Source organism: Heterodontus francisci, chromosome 15 (assembly GCF_036365525.1).
Source record: "Heterodontus francisci isolate sHetFra1 chromosome 15, sHetFra1.hap1, whole genome shotgun sequence".
Classification (NCBI taxonomy): Eukaryota; Metazoa; Chordata; class Chondrichthyes; order Heterodontiformes; family Heterodontidae; genus Heterodontus; species Heterodontus francisci.
Genome location: NC_090385.1, coordinates 38921603 through 38940656, shown reverse-complemented (window position 1 = coordinate 38940656; position 19054 = coordinate 38921603). Strand labels below are relative to the sequence as shown.

The window sequence follows — 19054 nt, the reverse complement described above, 5'->3', positions numbered from 1 at the left end:
AAATGGCAGAAAGAAAATAAAACTCAGGATGGTATGGGATTCTATTGCTTTGAGATTCTGGGAAAGAAATGAGCACATAGGATGGAACAATTGCAGCTTAGGAGAGAAAAGAAAAGAAAATTCAAAGGAATACTGATCATAGTAATAGCGACAAAAGAGAGATAAGCAAAAAAGGGTAGAGACTGGAGGTGAGAGAAGAACTGCAAATCAAGTATTGGGCTGAATTTTATAGGGGCCTCGAAGTTGGGATCTGTGGCCGAGGATGGAGGGGGCGGGGGGTGGGGGCATGAAGATTGCCCCGGATAAGGCCCACCACAGACCTCGACGCCAGCAGGGCCTGTCCCGATCTCGCCGGCGGCGGCAAGGCCTTGTGGCAGCCCCCACACCCCTTGGCGACAGGACCGTAATTTAAATATTCAAATACATGAACTCACCTGCATTAATGAAGTTCCCGTTGCCTCCTGAAGCCACAATCTTTGTTCCGGCGGCCGGCACTTCCCCGTCCGTGGAAATGAGGCGCAACACCTGTGGGAGGGGGAGGAGGTAAGTTTCTCAGTGCGGGGTGGGGGGATCGGGGTCAAACTCTTTGGCTTGGTGGGGGAGATGGTGGGAAGGGGTTGAGGGTTAGAGTTATTAAAGGTCGGGGGGAAAGGTCGGGATCTGCATAGAAGTTTTTTTTGGGGGGGAATGTCCAATTAATGAATCGATTCTTCCTTGGGGTGTGGGTGAGGAGAGTGAAAATGTAATTCCGTGTTTAACTGCACTTTTCCACATTCTTTGACTTTAAAAATGCAAATGCACCTTAAGGGCTTGAAGCCCTTTGAAAATGGTGCCACTGCCTGCATACATCATCGGGTGGGGGGGGGGGGGGGGTGGGGGGTGATGGGTAGTGTGTGGTCTGCCCCAGCCATGTTAATGAGCCACTGCATATAAGATCGTGGCGGCTCCGTAGAGTAAAACCTGTCCGTGCGGGCTGTCATCTTTTATGGCTGTCGCCGCACTTGCTGGCAGCAACATAAAATCCAGCCCGTTATCTTGCTTGCTTTTCTTTCCTTCTGTTCCTCTTTTCTTTTTGATCTCTTTTTTTGTTTAATGTACCATTTTCCCTTCTTTCTGTTTCTCTGCTTTATTTTAGTCCTGTCTCTGTTGTTATATCTTCTGTTTATTTCTCCACTGCCAATGCTGTTTATTTGTTTGTGTAGGGGAAGACAAAGAACATACTTATGAATTTTCTGCAAAGAGCACACAAAGGAAATGTTCCTTTCACTGTTTCTCTTTGTTGTGGTTATTCAGTATTCTCCATTTCTCAAATTTATCCAGTTCTCTTCTCCATATCCCTATTGATTGTTCCTGATCTTTAACTCTGTCTCTTTATCCTTGTTCACGCTGTCTTATCTAAAAACCTTAAATTCGACACCAAGCCTTCATTTTCATCCTGCTAAAAATGAACAGTCAAGGTCAAACAAGAATTTGATTTTATATTTTGCACTCTTTAAAAGTAAATTAATTGTATACAAAATGGTTGAAGAGAAAAACTGGGCATACTGGGCCTGGATCTTTCCAAGTCATCACTGCTGACAATCCTGAAGCACTTATTGAAAATAGATAACCTCGTTAAAATAACATTGGTAGCCCCCATAACTTGAATTTATCAGCGAGTCGCTGAGCTGCACTGACCAGGCTTGGTTTGTGCTGATGTCATTGATCTCAGCTCAGATAGTGGCAGAAATTATACAATTGCTCTCCGAACCTCTTGGTTCAAAGTGCTCACTCTTGTCCTCACTTTAAGTTTGCACACCACTACTTTCTAGCTATTTGTTGTGTAGTGATTAAGGGAATGGATACTAGTTAACTCTTCCCCTCACCAGCTCAAGATCTGTAAAGATAATTTAGGAACCCAGTTTAAAATGAGCTAACACAACACAGACCATGAATGGAACTTGGGACTTTTCTAGTCTAGTGCATGGTTTAGTTCTACAATGGACAGTGCACTTGCTGAATGAGCCATAGAACCAGAGAACCATAGAAAAGTTACAGCACAGAAGGAGGCCATTCAGCCCATCGTGTCTGAGCCAACTGAAAAAACTACCTGCCCAATCTAATCCCACCTTCCAGAACCTGGTCCATAGCCTTGCAGGTTACAGCACTTCAGGTGCATGGTGCAGGTAACCAGAGCCCTTGAAAGAACTCATGTTCCCACTTTGACAGGACAGCTGAAATCAAGAAATTGCTATATGTGGAACAAGAATATAAACTATTGTTCTTCCTTTATGTGATATAGTAGGGGGAGGCTCCAGCATGAGGTTCTGCTTGTCATTCTATGAATCAAATACTAAAAGACATGAATAGGGGTTTTAGAAAAAGAATATGTAATCCATTTCTTACCAAAGAATAATGACATTGAAAGATATCATCGTACCCAGAACTTTGGAGCTAATTTTCCAAAAGGTTGAAATTTCCTTCGGATAGTTGCCTAGTTCTGAGATTTTGTTTATTAACTGCTTCAGGAAGTTTTTTTTTCTGCTGAGATAGTGGGGGGAATTTTATGCTCTCCCCTGTGGCAGGACTGGAGGCAGAGGGAGCATGTAATCGGGTGGGATGGTGGCAGGGGGAAGCCATGCCAGCTTCCCGCCTCCACCAAAATTAAGTCCTAGGTGAGAAGGCCTGTGAACGGCCTTCCCGTCCCGCTGCCAACTGAGGCTGATAAGTGGGCAATAATACCCAATTAAGGGCCTCATCCCGCCGCCGCTGCAATTAGTTGAGCAGCAGGCGGGCCTATTGCACAGGCACCATGGCAAGATAAACCATGTTCCTTTCCGGCTCCGGGGGTGGGTGGGATGGTGTGGAGCAGTCCCTCGTTAAAAGGCACTTAGTGCCTTAATGAAGGACCCGCCATCGGGAAGGGTGTCCTGCTGAGAGCCAACCCCCTACCCTTGCTGCCGACCTCCCTACAAACCCCTCCCCCGCAACACAAGAAATAGGAGCAGGAGTAGACCACATGGCCCATCAAACCTGCTGTGCCATTCAGTACGATCATGGCTGATCTTGGGCTTCAACTCCACTTTCCCGCCCACTCGCCATATCCCTTGATTCCCTGAGAGACCAAAAATCTGCCTATTCCAGCCTTAAATGTATTCAACGATGGAGCATCCACAACCCTCTTGGGTAGAGAATTCCAAAGATTCACAAACCTTTGAGTGAAGTAATTTCTCCTCATCTCAGTCCTAAATGATTGGCCGCTTATCCTGAGAGTGTGCCCTCATGTTTTAGATTCCCTGACCAGCAGAAACCATTTCTGCGTTTACCCTATCCAGCCCCTTCAGAACCTTGTATGTCTCAATTAAATCACACCTCATTCTTCTAAACTCCAGAGAATATAGGCCCAATTTACGCAGTTCTCATTATGGGACAACCCCTCATCCCAGCCACCAATTTAGTGAACCTTTGCTGTACTGCCTCCAATGCAAGTAAGTCTTTTCTTAAATGTGGAGACCAAAACTGAACACAGTACTCCAGATGTGGTCTCACCAAAACAGTGTACAATTGTAGCAAGACGTCCTTATTCCTGTTCTCTAATTCTCTTGCAATAAAGGCCAACATGCCATTTGCCTTCCTAATTGCGTGCTGTACCTGCATGTTAACTTTCTGTGTTCCTTGTACAAGCACACCCAAGTCTCTTTGAACAGCAACACTTACAAGTTTCACACCTTTAAAAAAATATTCTGCTTTTCATATTCTACGACCCCCACCCTGCGAGACCCTCATGCCCTGACCTACCTACGGCCTAGGTCCAGGGCTGCCTCTGGGCCTTGGGTAGATGCTCCACCAGCAGCAGCCAGTGCCTCCGTGGTGGCACTGCTCAGTCAAATTGCCGGCGGCCTTTGGCTGGCAGCTCTCAGAGTACGGATCTTCTGTTGCCGGGGTTCTTGATCCTGTGGAAGGCGCGCCTCTGTCCACTTAACTGCCTAATTGGCACTTGATTCGGTGGGCCCCCCACAAAAGGGGTGACACAGGGCTCTCAGTGGCACTTTTGCCGGAGGTTGAGACCCCAGTCACCCAAATAAAATCCCAGGCCGTGTTTCAATCAGCAAGACATAAAAATCTTCAGGCAATGCTGAACAAATAACATGGTTCTTTTTCAAAAGTATGGGTCGCTTTTAGATATCCTTGTCTCAACTCTTCACCAACACACTGGGCTGGAATTTATACTTCCACCACCGTAATCGGCAGCAGACGTAAACAATGGCGGTCTGCCCATGTGGACTGCAAGTTGCGGAGCCGCCATGATATTCAGTGTGCTGGCTCATTTAAATGGGTGGGATGGACTGTCCACCGTGATGATGTGGAGGGGGCGGGCTGTCCATCCCGGGCAATGCGTCAACCGCCTTTACGCAGGTGCTGATACCATTTTTAAAGGGCTCTGAGCCCTAACATTCAATTTACATATTTAGAGGTAACTTCAATAAAAAAAATTTAATCCATTTAAATTGCCCCTCTCCCACCCCCCCTAAAAACCATATAATTAATCACTTGCCCTCCCTCCCCTTCCCCAAAATACTTCCCTGCCCACCTTACACCCCCAAAGTCCATAAACTTTACACTCTAACTCTTCCCACCATCCCCTACACCAATGATATTATTTTGACCCTGCTACCGCCCCTCCTGCACAGAAAAACTTACCTTCTCCCCCGTCCCCACCAGTGTTCCACCTCGGATCCCCAGACAGGGATCTGAAGGTGCGGGAGTGTCGCCCACTGGCACCAATATCGCACAGGGACAGACGGCAGAAGCAAGAAGGTAATTTATTCCATTATTTAAATTAATTCACATATTTAAATTTGGCTCCCATCGCCAAGTGGCGGGGGTGCCACAACGAGGCCTCACTGCCGCTAGCAATATTGGGCCGGGCCTTTCCAGGGTCGAGGCCCGTAATGGGTCTCTGCCGGAGGCATTTTCCGGCCTCTCCCCCGCCACGACCCCCAACATTGGGGTCTGTAAAAGTCAGGTCCACAAAATGACTTGTGTTCCAAATTTTAGTTTGATAGTTTAAAATTTCCTTAAAGAATAATGAAGAATCTTTTTTCAAATGATATTTGAATTGTGACCTTGTCAGATCAGCGTAAGGAATCTTATATGTGTGGACAGAAACGCTCTTTGAGCATTCCAGGTCCCAATTCAACTTGGGTATAGCAATAATAGATGCATAGTAAGATTCTCTCTGCCTTGTCCAACCTTAGAATAACATTAGAATAAGATCAAATAACAATGCAAGGTTTTTTCCTGTACTGACCTCTCTGAATGAGATCGTCCATTTAGTGCCAAATTAGGTGCAGTTTTGTGCTGTGTCCTCTTATCTATTACAAATTGCGTTGAAACTGCTAAAACTCATTTTCATACAAGACCTTTACAGCCTTCTGACATAGGACACTTCAGACTGAATTTTAACATAAAAACAGGTGGGTTTGGGTTGTGTGTGGGGGGAGAGGGATGGGTTGTAGTTGATGTGAGATTAAATTCTGAAAAATCTGTTTCCCAAGCCAAACCTGCTTCCAATCCAGCCATTTCCATTTAACTGAGGCCGGAAGCTGGGAAAGCAGCCAACCTGCTCCAAGTAGGCGGGGTGGAGCTTTAAATATAATAATGAGGCTGCGAGTCTAATTGTCATGCAGGTTTTCAACTTCAGCTGCTGTTGGCCGTGTTTGCCAAGCATTGGGTAACCCAGCAGCTTCATTGAGGTAAGGACTTGGAGGATTCAGGAGGAGAGTGCCTTCCCACCTACCTCCTGGATTCAGGTGCCTGCCTGAGAAGCCTCTATGACCAGGCACCCCTCCCCACACGAACCTCTCCCCATCGCTGCAAGGCCTCCGATCCCGCCTCTGATCCCACCTCCAGGTTTTGATTTCCCATCTCAGCAATATGAGATCTCTGATTGTCACACCTGGCCTCCAAACTCTGATTCCCCACCACCTCCCCCAGCGCAGGCCTCTGATGCCCCCACCATCCAACCTCCCCTCCCTTTGTGATCGGCAACCCTCCCAATTGACACCCCCTTCTCCTCCTCCCACTTCTGTCCCCGGCACAGACTTAGTTGCTACTGTGGCCTTCACTGCCCAGCAAGTGATCAGGCTGGCCTCTGGGTGGGGCATCCATTAGTGCTGCAACTGACATGCTGTGGAGTAAGGGAATTCCAAATTGTGTGTTCCTCATGACTTTCTGACCAACTCAGGTCCATGCAGTTGAGGTCAGTTAAAATTTCCCCCTACGTCTCATTAATCTGTATTGAATTTATTTGAACCCAAGTCCCAGAAGTGAAAAATCCAGTTTCTTTTGAAGAATGTTTATTTTGAACCGATTGCTGTTATAGCCTCTTTTTTTTTACTTATTCATCCACAGGATGTGACTGTGTAAGGCCAGTATTTATCTCTAATTGTTCTTGAGAAGGTGGGTGGTGAGCCACCTTCTTGAACTGCTGCAGTCAGTGTGGTGAAGATACTTCCACAGTACTGTTAGGTATGGCGTTCTAGGATTTTGACCCAGAGCTGATGAAGAAAAGCCCCAAAATTTCCAAGTCAGGATGGCATTGGAGGTGATGGTGTTCCCATGTGCTTGTTTCCCTTGTCCATCTAGGTAGTAGAGGTCGCAGGTTTGGGAGATGTTGTTGAAAAAGCCTTGATGAGTTGCTGCAGTGCATCTTGTATATGGTACATACTGAGCCATGTTTCTTCAGTTGTGGATGGTGTGAATGTTTGAGTTGGTGCATGGGATGCCAATCAAGCTGTGTGCTTTATCCTGGCTAGTGTCGAGCTTCTTGAGTGTTGCATGTATACACAAGTCAAATAATTAAATTGAAACATTTCATGTTCCTATCTAACTGGAGTGGTCAGTTCTGCTAAACTAAAGGTCCACATATGCTATTACTTTTGTATGACATTTTCACACTTTTTTACACCAGTCTCTCTCAATGAGATTGTTAATTCAGAGCTAATTAGTGCTAAATTAGGCAAATTTTGTTTTGTTTCCATTCATGCTAATTACTGGATTAAGACAGCAGGCAGAGAAAAGGAGACTTTCAGCCTACTGTTCTAAACTGGCTTCGACCCTGCTCTTTGAGGAGAAAGGCCAGGGCACAACCCAATGCCCAACTTCCAATTCTTAATTTAGTAGAATCTTGTGTTCCTGCTACTGTTGGGTGTTGGCATAGCAATCATCAGCTGCTCCTTTGGCGCATTGTGCTTGTACTAGCTCTTTCAAAGAGCTACTTAATTAGTCCCATGTCCCTGCTCTTTCCCCATACCTGAGCATTTTTTCCCTTTTCGAGTATATGTCCAATTCCCTTTTGAAAGTTACTATTCAATCTACTTCCACCGTCTTTTTCAGCTTATCTATTCCAGATCATCATAACTTGCTCCGTAAAAAAAAATTCTCTTTATCCCCTCTTTGGTTCTTTTGCCAACTAGTTTCGGAAGAGATATTTAAAACCTTTTTTCCTTCTGTTCCAGTGACTATAGATACGTTGCTGCAGCGCTAGCAGTCATGAGGAATGTGACCCAACAAATCAATGAACGTAAAAGAAGATTGGAAAATATTGACAAGATGGCTCAATGGCAAGCTTCAGTTCTTGACTGGGAGGTAGGCCTTTCACTGTAGGCTGTGATATAGTTCAATACTAATGCTTAGTGCAGCATCTTAACATATAAATTTTATATTGTACACAAGTTAAATAATTCAATTTCAACAATTACAGGAACTCCGCGCAATCAATAGTGTTTTAAAATACCGCCATTGATGTGGAGCCAGTCGCAAAAATTACATGGTTGTAACTATAATATATATATTTTCAAGCCATTTTCTTTACTTTGTTTATTTTCTCTGCCTCTTCTTTCTTCATTAGCTTCCATATACCAACCCAGGAGCACAGAATGAACCCATTGTTGCAGTGCTCCAGTTGCTGTTAATATTCCAGGAAGCCAGTTAGGATAGAACTGGGGTCAATATTTCCAACTTTTATAAGCATTTATTTACAAACTTACGCATACATCTCCTAATCCAACAACCACACTTCTTCTCTGTTAAAACAAAACATTATCAGAAATTTTTAATGGGGAGAGTCATTAAATATCGCTCAGTACTATGAAATAGCAATCAACAAAGCAAATAGAATGCTGCACTCTATCATCAAGTCAATATAGTATAAGTTGTAGGGTGTCGTACTGGAACTGTACAGTGCTCTAGTTAGATGACATCTTAGGCACATGTCTACTTTTGTTCACCGAAGCCATGGAGGCAATAGGAAAGACCCATGGGACTGATTCCTACTATCAGAGGATCGAATTATGAGAATAAAAAACTTTTGCTCTTTAGCTTGAAATGACTCAACTGAGATGTAATATGTAAAATATTAAATGGCATGTAAAAGTTAAATCCAGAGCCCTACCTTAAGGTATTTATTGAATAAGACATGGGACATTGCTCAAACTGGTGAAAGACATATTTAAACTGATGTCAGGCAATTCTTCACAGAGTGATTCACACCTATATTGGACTACTTGGTGGAGTAATAGTGGAAAAAGCCCTGGAATAATTTAATAAACAGATTTTATGATTGAACAATACAGATTTTTTTGGAGGGACGAGCTAGGAAGAGTATCCTAGAGTGTGAGATCAAGGTGGCTGAAGACTGGCTTTGAAAGTGGAGTTGACAGAGGAGTATAAAAATGAGGCTGGATCAGTTGAGGATTCGCATTGGCATGAGGTCTGTAAGAGGTTGCAAAGGGAGGGGTGAAGCAGCGGAGGGATTTATAAATGAGAACAAGGATTTTTAATTAAGCCAGGCAACAGAGTTTGAGCAAACTAATTTATGTCTTTCTCAGCTTGTGAAATGATGCAGTTTCTATGTGGCATCGGGAGACTTGTAACACAGAATTGCATGGTATTTGACAAATTTGCAGGCTTCATTACAAGATTAAAATTCATCATGATAAACTGGGCATTTCAGTTATTTGGGATGAACTGGGGGCAACAACAATCTTTACGTTTTAGATGTTTCTTTATAGCTTCAAAGAGCAGCCTTCAGAAGACTTTGAAAATATAAAATAGGGATTAAAAGATGGTCTCCACTTCTGTTGCCTTTGGGTAGTGCAGAACTGATATAAAGAACAAAAAAAAACAAAGAAAATTACAGCACAGGAACAGGCCCTTCGGCCCTCCAAGCCTACGCCGATCCAAATCCTCTATCTAAACCTGTCGCCTATTTTCTAAGGGTCTGTATCTCTTTACTTCCTGCCCATTCATGTATCTGTCTAGATACATCTTAAAAGATGCTATCGTGCCCGCGTCTACCACCTCTGCTGGTAATGCGTTCCATGCACCCACCACCCTCTGCGTAAAGAACTTTCCACGCATATCCCCCCTAAACTTTTCCCCTTTCACTTTGAACTCGTGTCCCCTTGTAATTGAATCCCCCACTCTGGGAAAAAGCTTCTTGCTATCCACCCTGTCTATACCTCTCATGATTTTGTACACCTCAATCAGGTCCCCCCTCAACCTCCGTCTTTCTAATGAAAATAATCCTAATCTACTCAACCTCTCTTCATAGCTAGCACCCTCCATACCAGGCAACATCCTGGTGAACCTCCTCTGCACCCTCTCCAAAGCATCCACATCCTTTTGGTAATGTGGCGACCAGAACTGCACGCAGTATTCCAAATGTGGCCGAACCAAAATCCTATACAACTGTAACATGACCTGCCAACTCTTGTACTCAATACCCCGTCCGATGAAGGAAAGCATGCTGTATGCCTTCTTGACCACTCTATTGACCTGCGTTGCCACCTTCAGGGAACAATGGACCTGAACACCCAAATCTCTCTGTACATCAATTTTCCCCAGGACTTTTCCATTTACTGTATAGTTCACTCTTGAATTGGATCTTCCAAAATGCTTCACCTCGCATTTGCCCTGATTGAACTCCATCTGCCATTTCTCTGCCCAACTCTCCAGTCTATCTATATTCTGCTATATTCTCTGACAGTCCCCTTCAGTATCTGCTACTCCACCAATCTTAGTGTCGTCTGCAAACTTGCTAATCAGACCACCTATACTTTCCTCCAAATCATTTATGTATATCACAAACAACAGTGGTCCCAGCACGGATCCCTGTGGAACACCACTGGTGTGATTGCCATGGGAACAGTTAAGGCTGTTACTATGATCACATTGTTTCCTCAACCTTCCTGAGGGAAAACGATGACCTTTATGATGTAAATGCTGCAGTCTCCCAATAAACAGAAAACCTCCATATCTAACACAAAAGGGTTTAATTTTTTTTCTATGCACTATTTTTGCACCTTGGTTCACATATTGACTAGAATTCCTGTCTGCCTTATTTTAACAGTCACTACCTGTTAAAATAAATATATTAACTGTATTAAAATAACGCAGATAGCAATTTAATACAAACAAGACTCTAAAAATGGTGCACACAAGAAATTACACAATAGGGTGTGCCTATAGTTCTTTCATTAAAGTTTGCTAAACTTCCCCATAGTATTGACCTTATTCTGTACTGACAGTACACTTCCAAATTCCACTGATTTTTCTTTATTTCATTCTCATGCTCTTTGAGATCAGATGTTAGTCTCTCACCACTGCTGTTCTCACATGGCTTCGGGCACACCGCTGTTTCCTAAAAGAAACCCTTGCATTTATATGACTCCTTTCATGACCTCAGGATATCCCAAGGTGCTTTACAGCCAATTAAATACTCTTGAAGTGTAGTAATTTTTGTAATGTAGGTTTCATTTGGATAGCAATTCTTTGACCAGTTGTGTGCCCAGAGCTCAGAGATTCAAAGAACCTCTAATGTCCCAATTTTCATATTACACCTTGTAAAATTAGTTGACTGATATCTCATTCAGTGGATTTGTAGTTAGGTTATGGTTTGTTATATGATATCTGACAGTGGGTATATGACAGATAAGATATGGATCTTACAGGCTACTGGGGAATATATAATCACCCAAGTTATCAAAAAATGTGCATCATTGCAGTATATTATGCCTCTCCTTTCAGTTCCCTAGAGAAATGGATATGTTGTACACTTACTCCCAAATTAGTGAGGAAATTGACATAAAAATAGAGTATTTAAAAATCCCCCAACGTCCAAGGAGTATAACTTAATAGTGACATGCATCACCTAAATATAAGGGGGTAATTTTATTGAAGTACTCAAAATTCTAAAGAGTATAGAAAAACTAAATGTCAATTTGTTCAATGGAGGCACAGATCCTACAACAGGAAAACATAACTTCAAACTTAGAAGAAGGATGATGAAAAGGCAGTTTAGATTTGACTGCAGAGGGGATGGTAAATGCATAGAACAGCCAACCATAGAAATAGTGGGATAATTGCATCAGTGAATTCAAGACATAGTTGGATAAATGCCTGACAAAAAAATTGATGGAGGTGTGATATATTTCTTAGACACTGGGACCGGCCAAATAGCCTGCCACGTTTTTTTTCCCGGTCTTGTCCTATGTTCTTACGTAACCCACCCTAAAAAAAATCTCCGTTAAATAGTATATCGGATACATAACTCTTCTCCCAAATAAACCCAAGAGAGATGGACAATCTGTCCCCAAACCACCAGAGAAATAGGTACTTATACTCAAAATTACTTGAACAGAGGTATCAACAATGTATTCACTGGGCCACCGCACAAACAGCATGTAGTCTTCTTAATTCAACGTTGCTTATCTTGAATTATCTGTTCATTTGCATTCAAATTGTTCAAAATGCCTCCTATGCTGTATTATTAGAACTTTGAAGGAGGTATAAGAGATATCATGGTTTGAATTACTGGATAATTATATTTTTTTTAAATGACCTTGAATTAACAGGAGTAGACTATAAAACAGGTTATGTTCACAGAAAAATAAACATCAAAGTTTCTGACTATGCAAATGTTACACTAACCACACTGTCTCGTGGGAAGCTTTCCTATATTTTGAATAAAGGACTATTCCTGTTATGCCAAAAGCTTATAACTATACTTATATAAACATAACCCTATAGTTAGCTGATTGGTTTTCATTTTTTCCATCTTGTGCATTTATTCTGGCCACGTTTGGGCACTATCTTTCCTCTTAAAGGCTTTAAAATTGTTGCTCTCAATAGTAAATCATAAATTAGTACTAATAACAGGGTTTGAAATTATATGGAGTCACAATCTTTGTATCTGTTTTTATGCATAATTTGTTAAAGTAATGTTAGCATTAACTTTTGTTTTGTAACAACAAAACTGTTTAATTATTGCATTTTGCAAGTAATTTCACTTATTAGTGAAGAAAATATTCAAACATACAAAGACCTGAAAATCTCCCAAAGGGTGTGGAAATTTTATTTGTAAAGGCTATTTTTATTTTTAGCCGACATTCTCCACATTTTCTTCATAATTTCATAAAGATGCAGTTTGAGAAGTTTTGCCCTCTTGCTGCTAAATCGACAATTTTCACTTTAAATTAGGTCCCTGAATCTCCAACAATAATTATCAAATGTAACATCAAACAATGGAGTCGGATGGGCACAACACACAGTTGCTACATATGTGGGATTTATTTTGCAATTTCTGATTTCTAAAATTAATTTTTTTTAAAACAGGGCAGTAAGGTGTAATAAATTACCAGGGAGGTCATTGAAGCAGATGGTATAAATGGAAGATCAGAAAGATTACTGCAGATGACAGAAGCCTTTCAGCCTAACTAGCCCATTCTACAGTAGAAACCTATAGTCTTCCTATCATCATGTCTAACTGACTCCTGAATTGCTGTGGCACTTTTCTCTCTATTATCCTATCTGGAGGACTATCCTAGGTATTAAACTCACTGTGCTTCATGACATCAGTTTTGAACATGCCTTTTACCAGTTAGTACTTCTGTTGCTACAGTTCTTTCTGAAATTAAAACCATGCTCTGGATTGAGTCTTTTTATTTCACTCAATGGGGAATAAAGTCATTCTGGGTGATAGTGAATCATCAGACCATATTGAACTCTGTCCAATTCTCTTTTCTGTTGAATTTATACCTCAGTGTCTTTTACACTTCTATAAGATCCCCTCTCAATTATGTCTCTTCAAGGCTGAAAAGCTGAGATTTTCTAATCCATGCTCTTAATCAGTCCTTTGACACTAGGGATCAGCTTGTCACAGTTCCTTGCACCACCTCCAGAACTTGATACTTTCCTTGTGTCTTGATCAAAACTAACATCAGTGTTCATGGTGTGACCCTGACCAGAGTACTTACAGCTTCAGCATGATGGCCTCAGATGTATACTGTACTGACTTAGCAAGAGACAACTGGGCTACATTCCTAAGTGAGAATGAATTGAAGATATGGTGAAACCGCATTGATCACTGAAGTAGAGATTGGCATTTTGTGCCCAGTGACTGCCTGATTGATATATCCTGCTCTGAAAAATTCTTGGGATAGAAATTGGTCCGTGCCTGATTTTGGGCGAGAGGTCAGTGACATGGCCACAACACATGATTATACCTGGAGAATGGAGGCCAGCCAAAAATTAAGTCTCTGGCCTCATGTAAACAATCTGGGAGAGCTGACTATTGCACCTCTACAGGCAGTTCACTCTTCTGCATGAATGAGTTTCAGGCCACCTGCCTCACCAGCAGTGGCCTTCGGTGACTGCTGAGCGTGGGGATGAATTGGGGGTTGAGGAGGAAGACAGCTTCTGGCACCGCATGAATTTTTCAGTTTGCTAAAAAGACAAAGAAAGACTTGCATTTATATAGCACCTTTCATAACCTCAGGGCATCCCAAAACACTTTATAGCCAATGAAGTCCTTCTGAAATCAAGGGTGGTATTTTAATTAGGTGACAGGGTTCTCGGCCACCAGCAGAAGAGCCGGCGAGAGCCCTGCATCGCCTCTTTTTGGGAAGACCTGCTGCATTACGTGCCAATCAGGCACTTAACTGGGCAACAGCGGCCTTCTCTGGAATTAAGGACCCAGGTGATGGAAGTCCCACCCATTGAGAGCTGCTGGCCAATCAGAGGTCGGCAGCACTTTTACTGAGCAGCGCCACTGTGGAGGCAGTGGCTGCGGCCAGTAATGTATTCACCCGAGGCCTAGGATTGTCCAGAGACCCAGGCCACAGATGAGTCATGGTGGGAAGGGTTTCGCAGGGTGGGGAAGGGGGATGGCTTTCAGCAGGCCCTCCATTCCAGATGCCGGGTCCCTCAATCAGGTACTAAGTGACTTTGAATGCGGGCACGCCCCCTCCCCAGGAGCCGGCAGGAAAGTTGCAAGGTTTTGCTTGTTGTGCTCCCTGTGTGGCAACAGGTCTGCCCACTGCTGGACTAATAACAGCAGTGGCAGGATGAGGCCTTTCATTGGGCATTCATTGCCGACTTAAGGGCCTCAATTGGCTGTAGGGTGGGAAGGCCATCCATGGACCTCCAGCGACAGACTTAATTGGGGTGGAGGCAGGAAGGTGGCGCGGTCCCCACCCGCCACCATCCTGCCCAATTAAATACTCTCCCACCTCCAAACCTGCTGTAGGGGAGAGCCTAAAATCCAGCTCATAGTCTCTGCTGTAATGTAGGAAACATGGCAGCCAATGTGCACACAGCAAATGGTAATATGATAATAACCAGATAATCTGTTTTACTGATGTTGATTGAGGAATAAATATTGGCTAATTATAGGATAAATATTATTACACCTCACTTTTTCAGTGGTTCTGAGGCCACAATCTAGTGAAGCTGAGTAGGGCAGGACTGTTATCTGCTCTGCTCTTTGGGAAATCAACTCCCCAAGGCGTCTTAAAACAGCTTTTGGTTCTTCATTTACATACATATGGCCTGTTTTGAAAAATGGCCCAACTCAATTTCCAATCAGATATTCTTCAAGCATCCCTGGTCGTTCCTGACATTATCCCTCATTGCAAGTAAAATTGTTGCAACGAGGTCTGTTTTCTACCCCCATGTGTGTTAATGGTCGAATAGGATAGGATTGAATTGGATTAGATTGTATGGGTTACTGTTACAAATTTTCCAGGCCTATCCCTGCACTTCAATATCAGACAAATCTTCAGGGTTAGTAAGTCACAAGCACCAGCCTATTTTAATTTATTTTTCATCCAGATCTTACTGCAGTCTTATGAGCATTGAATCTATTGCATTTCAAACCTTTCACTTTTACAGCAGATAATGTCACCTGTCAAGAACTCTGAGCTCTTTCTTGTATCTCCATCCTCTCATGCTGAAACTAGATTAACCAGGTGGTGCAAAACATTGGTGTCGTAAACACAATCTCATTTTCTTTTCATCACCAAGATGTTTTTCTTCTCACTCCACAGAGTTACTTGCCTTTACCCCTTTCTCATCCCTCCATCACTGAAACCATTATCTCTGCTTCATTACCTCAAAACTTGACTTTATTGCCCTTCTATGTCAATCTCTGAAACTTCGTCTTGTCCAAAGCTTCACTGCCCACATCTTGTCTTGCACTCAGTCTTACTCACTTCACTAAAAAGATTCTGTCTTCGAATATGCCACATTCAAATCTTTGTCCTTGTTTACAAGTCCTTCCGAGGCATAATCACATTCTGGCTTTGCAACTTCGTTAAGCCCTATGTTCCTAGCCAGCTCCCTGCAATCTTCAAACTTTTGCATTCAGTATATCCCCTCACTGGCATCCTTTGTTTGGTGGCAGAGCTTTCAGCTATCCTGGCCCCTTTCTCTGGACCTTTCCCTCCACTAAGTCTCTTTGCTCTGTTGTTTCTTTGCTCGCTTTTAAAAATCTCTTCGAAGTCTATCTTTTAGACCATGCCTGTAGCTAACTCTCCTAAATCCTCTACTGCTAAGTTTATCTCTCCCCATGTGAAAGGCTTTGGAATATTTTATCACATTAATCACACAATACAAATAGTTACTTGAGAGATGTATTTTGTATATTTTTAAGGGTGATGATGTTCTGGACAGGAGCTCCGAGTTGATCTATTCTGGAGAAATGACATGGATTTACCAGCCTTATGGACGGAACCAGCAGAGGACATTCTTCCTATTTGACCATCAATTGGTGATGTGTAAAAAGGTAAGACAGCTTTGCTGTGGATCCTCTATGTTTGTGGTTATCTGGTTGAGGTGAGAACTTAGGGTGAGTTTGAATAAGGAAAACTTTTTGACTATTTGATCTCATCCTTATCAAACTTCAGACCTACCACCTTCTCTTTACAGCATCTAGTTAGCTGATATCAACTGGAGCAAAAGCTGAAGTGCTACAATTAGCCTCAGTGATTATCTGCCAGACAGTCATAAATATGTCCAGCGCTCCTGCTTTCTGTCTATTGACCCCTGCTGAGGAACAATCCCCTGGGTGAGCTGATGGCAGTCTGCTGATATCTGAGGGACTGTGACCAAGGGAGTGTCTATGGGTGAGAAATTGTATTCATTAGCACTGTTCTTTGGGCGCTACAAGTGCCCTTAGAGTTCCAAAATGACATCCAAGGCACGCCATACACTTATGGGGTAGATCATGCCAAACATTATATAGGTGAGGTCATTAGTGCGTACAGTGAATGTCCACTGGAAGTTTGTTAAGTCAGCAGATCATCATGCCAATCAGAGTGCTATGTTGATTCAATATCCCTGGTGCCATTTTGGAGCTCAATGCTCCAGCTAATGGCCTCTCAACCTTGCACAACTGAATATGCATTCAGCAAAAGGAAGGACTCCTATCAGCTCTATTTAAAGGGATCATCAACTACTTACAGGTTAGTTGCTGATTGCTTTCTTCTGACAGTTACTTCAATTTTACAAATGTTTGGTGCTTTCTATAATTATTTAAAGTTGTCAAAGTCTAGAGGGAGTGGCGTGGAAGGGGGTGTTGAAGGAATTTTTGCTGACTTGAAGGCTTCTGCACAGATTAGTTGCTGCCAAACATGGGTGCAATAATAGGTGTTCTCCTTGGAATACAGCATGACTTGGAGAATGAGCAAAGCAGGCACAAAGCAGGACAAGCTACTGGAAGAGGGAGGAGGGGGAGAAGGGCTCTCAGCAGGAGGGTGTTCATGCAGCAGTTCTCCTACCTGAACCTCCACGAGGAACAATGTTTGAGACGTTTACGCTTCAGTAAGGACATCCTTGCTGAAATCTGGCACCTGCTGCAGCCAAAGCTGCAGCCTCAGAGCAGAACAAGGACCACATTGCCAGTGACTGTGAAGGTGACCACAGCAGTGAACTTTTATGCATCTGGCTTCTTCCAGGCTGAGGTTGGAGAGTTTTGCAACATCTCACAGTTTTCTGTCTACTATTCCACTGAGGCGATCTATTCTGAGAAAGCTGATTAAAATTCATTCTCCCTTGCTAGAAACGAAAAGGTGAGGCAAGCACATGGCTTCACTAGGATTGCAGGTTTTCCAATGTTGCAGGGTGCAATTGACTGCAGGCATATCATAGGTGCTGCATATCAAAACTGCCTTATATCAGAACTGAAAGGGATTCCACATCAAAGTCATTCTGAGTCCTCTGCAGTGCAGCCCTGGTACAACCTTGCCCTCCAGAGAGCTGGTACCTATACTATCCTTGCTCCCTGCCCTGGCTGCAACCCAGTAGCGTCTTACCATGTGCAGATCCCACCTCTAATCTAGTCTAAGATACAGGCAGCATCAGTATTTGAGCTGTTGGCCACAAGTGTGAAATCAAGAGACAGTACTGTGTCTTCTTCATTACACTCTTAGTGTTCTTCTACTGCCTGGTCAGGTTGCACCTCTTGGGAATCTGAAGGGAAAAAGGCACAAGGCAAATGTTGTGGTGCAGGTAAGAGGCACATGCTTACACGATCTGCAACTTGTAAATCAAATGAGAGTGTGAGATGATGATAACATGGGATGATAGAAGGAGGATTAGGTATGCGAACACTGTCATCTTCGATAGTTTCAGTCCTGCCGCTGGCCATGGCCTCAACAGTGGGCATGCCAATAATGGCCAGAGGGCCAGCTCTGTCTCCTCCATGAGGGTTAGGAAATGGAGGCGTGACTGTTGCCCTCTGATTAGCTCCTGCTGCCTCCAGTTGTGTACTAAATTATCCTGCAAGAGAGAGGGACGTGCCACTGAGTGTTGTGCAATCAGTTTGGTTGATGTGGCTATCATGGTTGAATAGCTGGCAGTGGGTGCAAGCTGTGATATGAAGTTGTGAGGCCTGCAGCAGTGCTAAATGTGTGAAGGTGAGGTGAAGCATATGAATGTTTGGTATGAGCCCTGATTGATAAAGATTGTTGGTTGATGTGGTAGATGGGGATGTGGTAATTTGAGCAATGGTGGAGGCTAGTGGTGCTCTTGGTAATATCTAGCATTTGAACTTGCATTCAATGACCTTGACCACTTATGCGAGGCCATGGAACAACTTGCGGCACTGCATTCAGGTTCTTGGGGCTTGACTCCTGGTATTAACACCAGATGTTGATTCCTCTTTGCATGAAGAAGAACTGCCTGATATTAGACCTAATTAGACTCAGTTACCTCCAGATGTCTGCATGGCAGTGTCAGTAAAGACTGCGACTCTCCAGGGAGGCCAGCACTGATCTGTGCGCCATGCTGCAGGATGAGCTGAGATCCATGGGAGTTGGTGGACACCTAATGCCAGTGGCTCTCCATTTCAACATCTCTAGATCTTTCCAGGAATCCACTGGAGATGTGTGTGAGATCTCCCAGTCTGTGGTGCATCAGGGAGGTGACCAATGTCCTGGTCAAGAGGGCTGGCACTATTTGCGCTACTGCACTGATCCAGACAGTCAGGCAGAGAGGTCCATTGGGTTCAGGGTCATCGTTGGATTCCCCCAGATGCAGGGTGTCATCAACTGCACACATGTGGACATCAAGGCTCCCACAGACCAGCCAGTGGCCTTCATCAACAGAAAGTAACTTGGACAAATATGGATTAATTAAGGAAAGCTAGCATGGATTTGTTAATGGCAAATGGTGTTTAACTAACTTGATGAGGTAACAGAGAGGGTTGATGAGGTTAATGCAGTTGATGTGGTTT

The 19054-nt window shown here is 43.3% G+C and overlaps 1 protein-coding gene across 2 annotated transcripts in view; it reads left to right on the top strand.

The window, feature by feature from the left end:
• Nucleotides 1-19054, top strand: part of arhgef9a (Cdc42 guanine nucleotide exchange factor (GEF) 9a) — a 176901-nt gene that overhangs the window by 32639 nt on the left and 125208 nt on the right. The window contains exons 5-6 of one of the 2 annotated variants that reach the window (XM_068047935.1): nt 7500-7629; nt 15974-16105. In XM_068047935.1, coding sequence (XP_067904036.1) covers nt 7500-7629; nt 15974-16105 — 262 coding nt within the window. The remainder of the gene's footprint in view (nt 1-7499; nt 7630-15973; nt 16106-19054) is intronic. The other variant, XM_068047936.1, reaches the window with a different exon arrangement.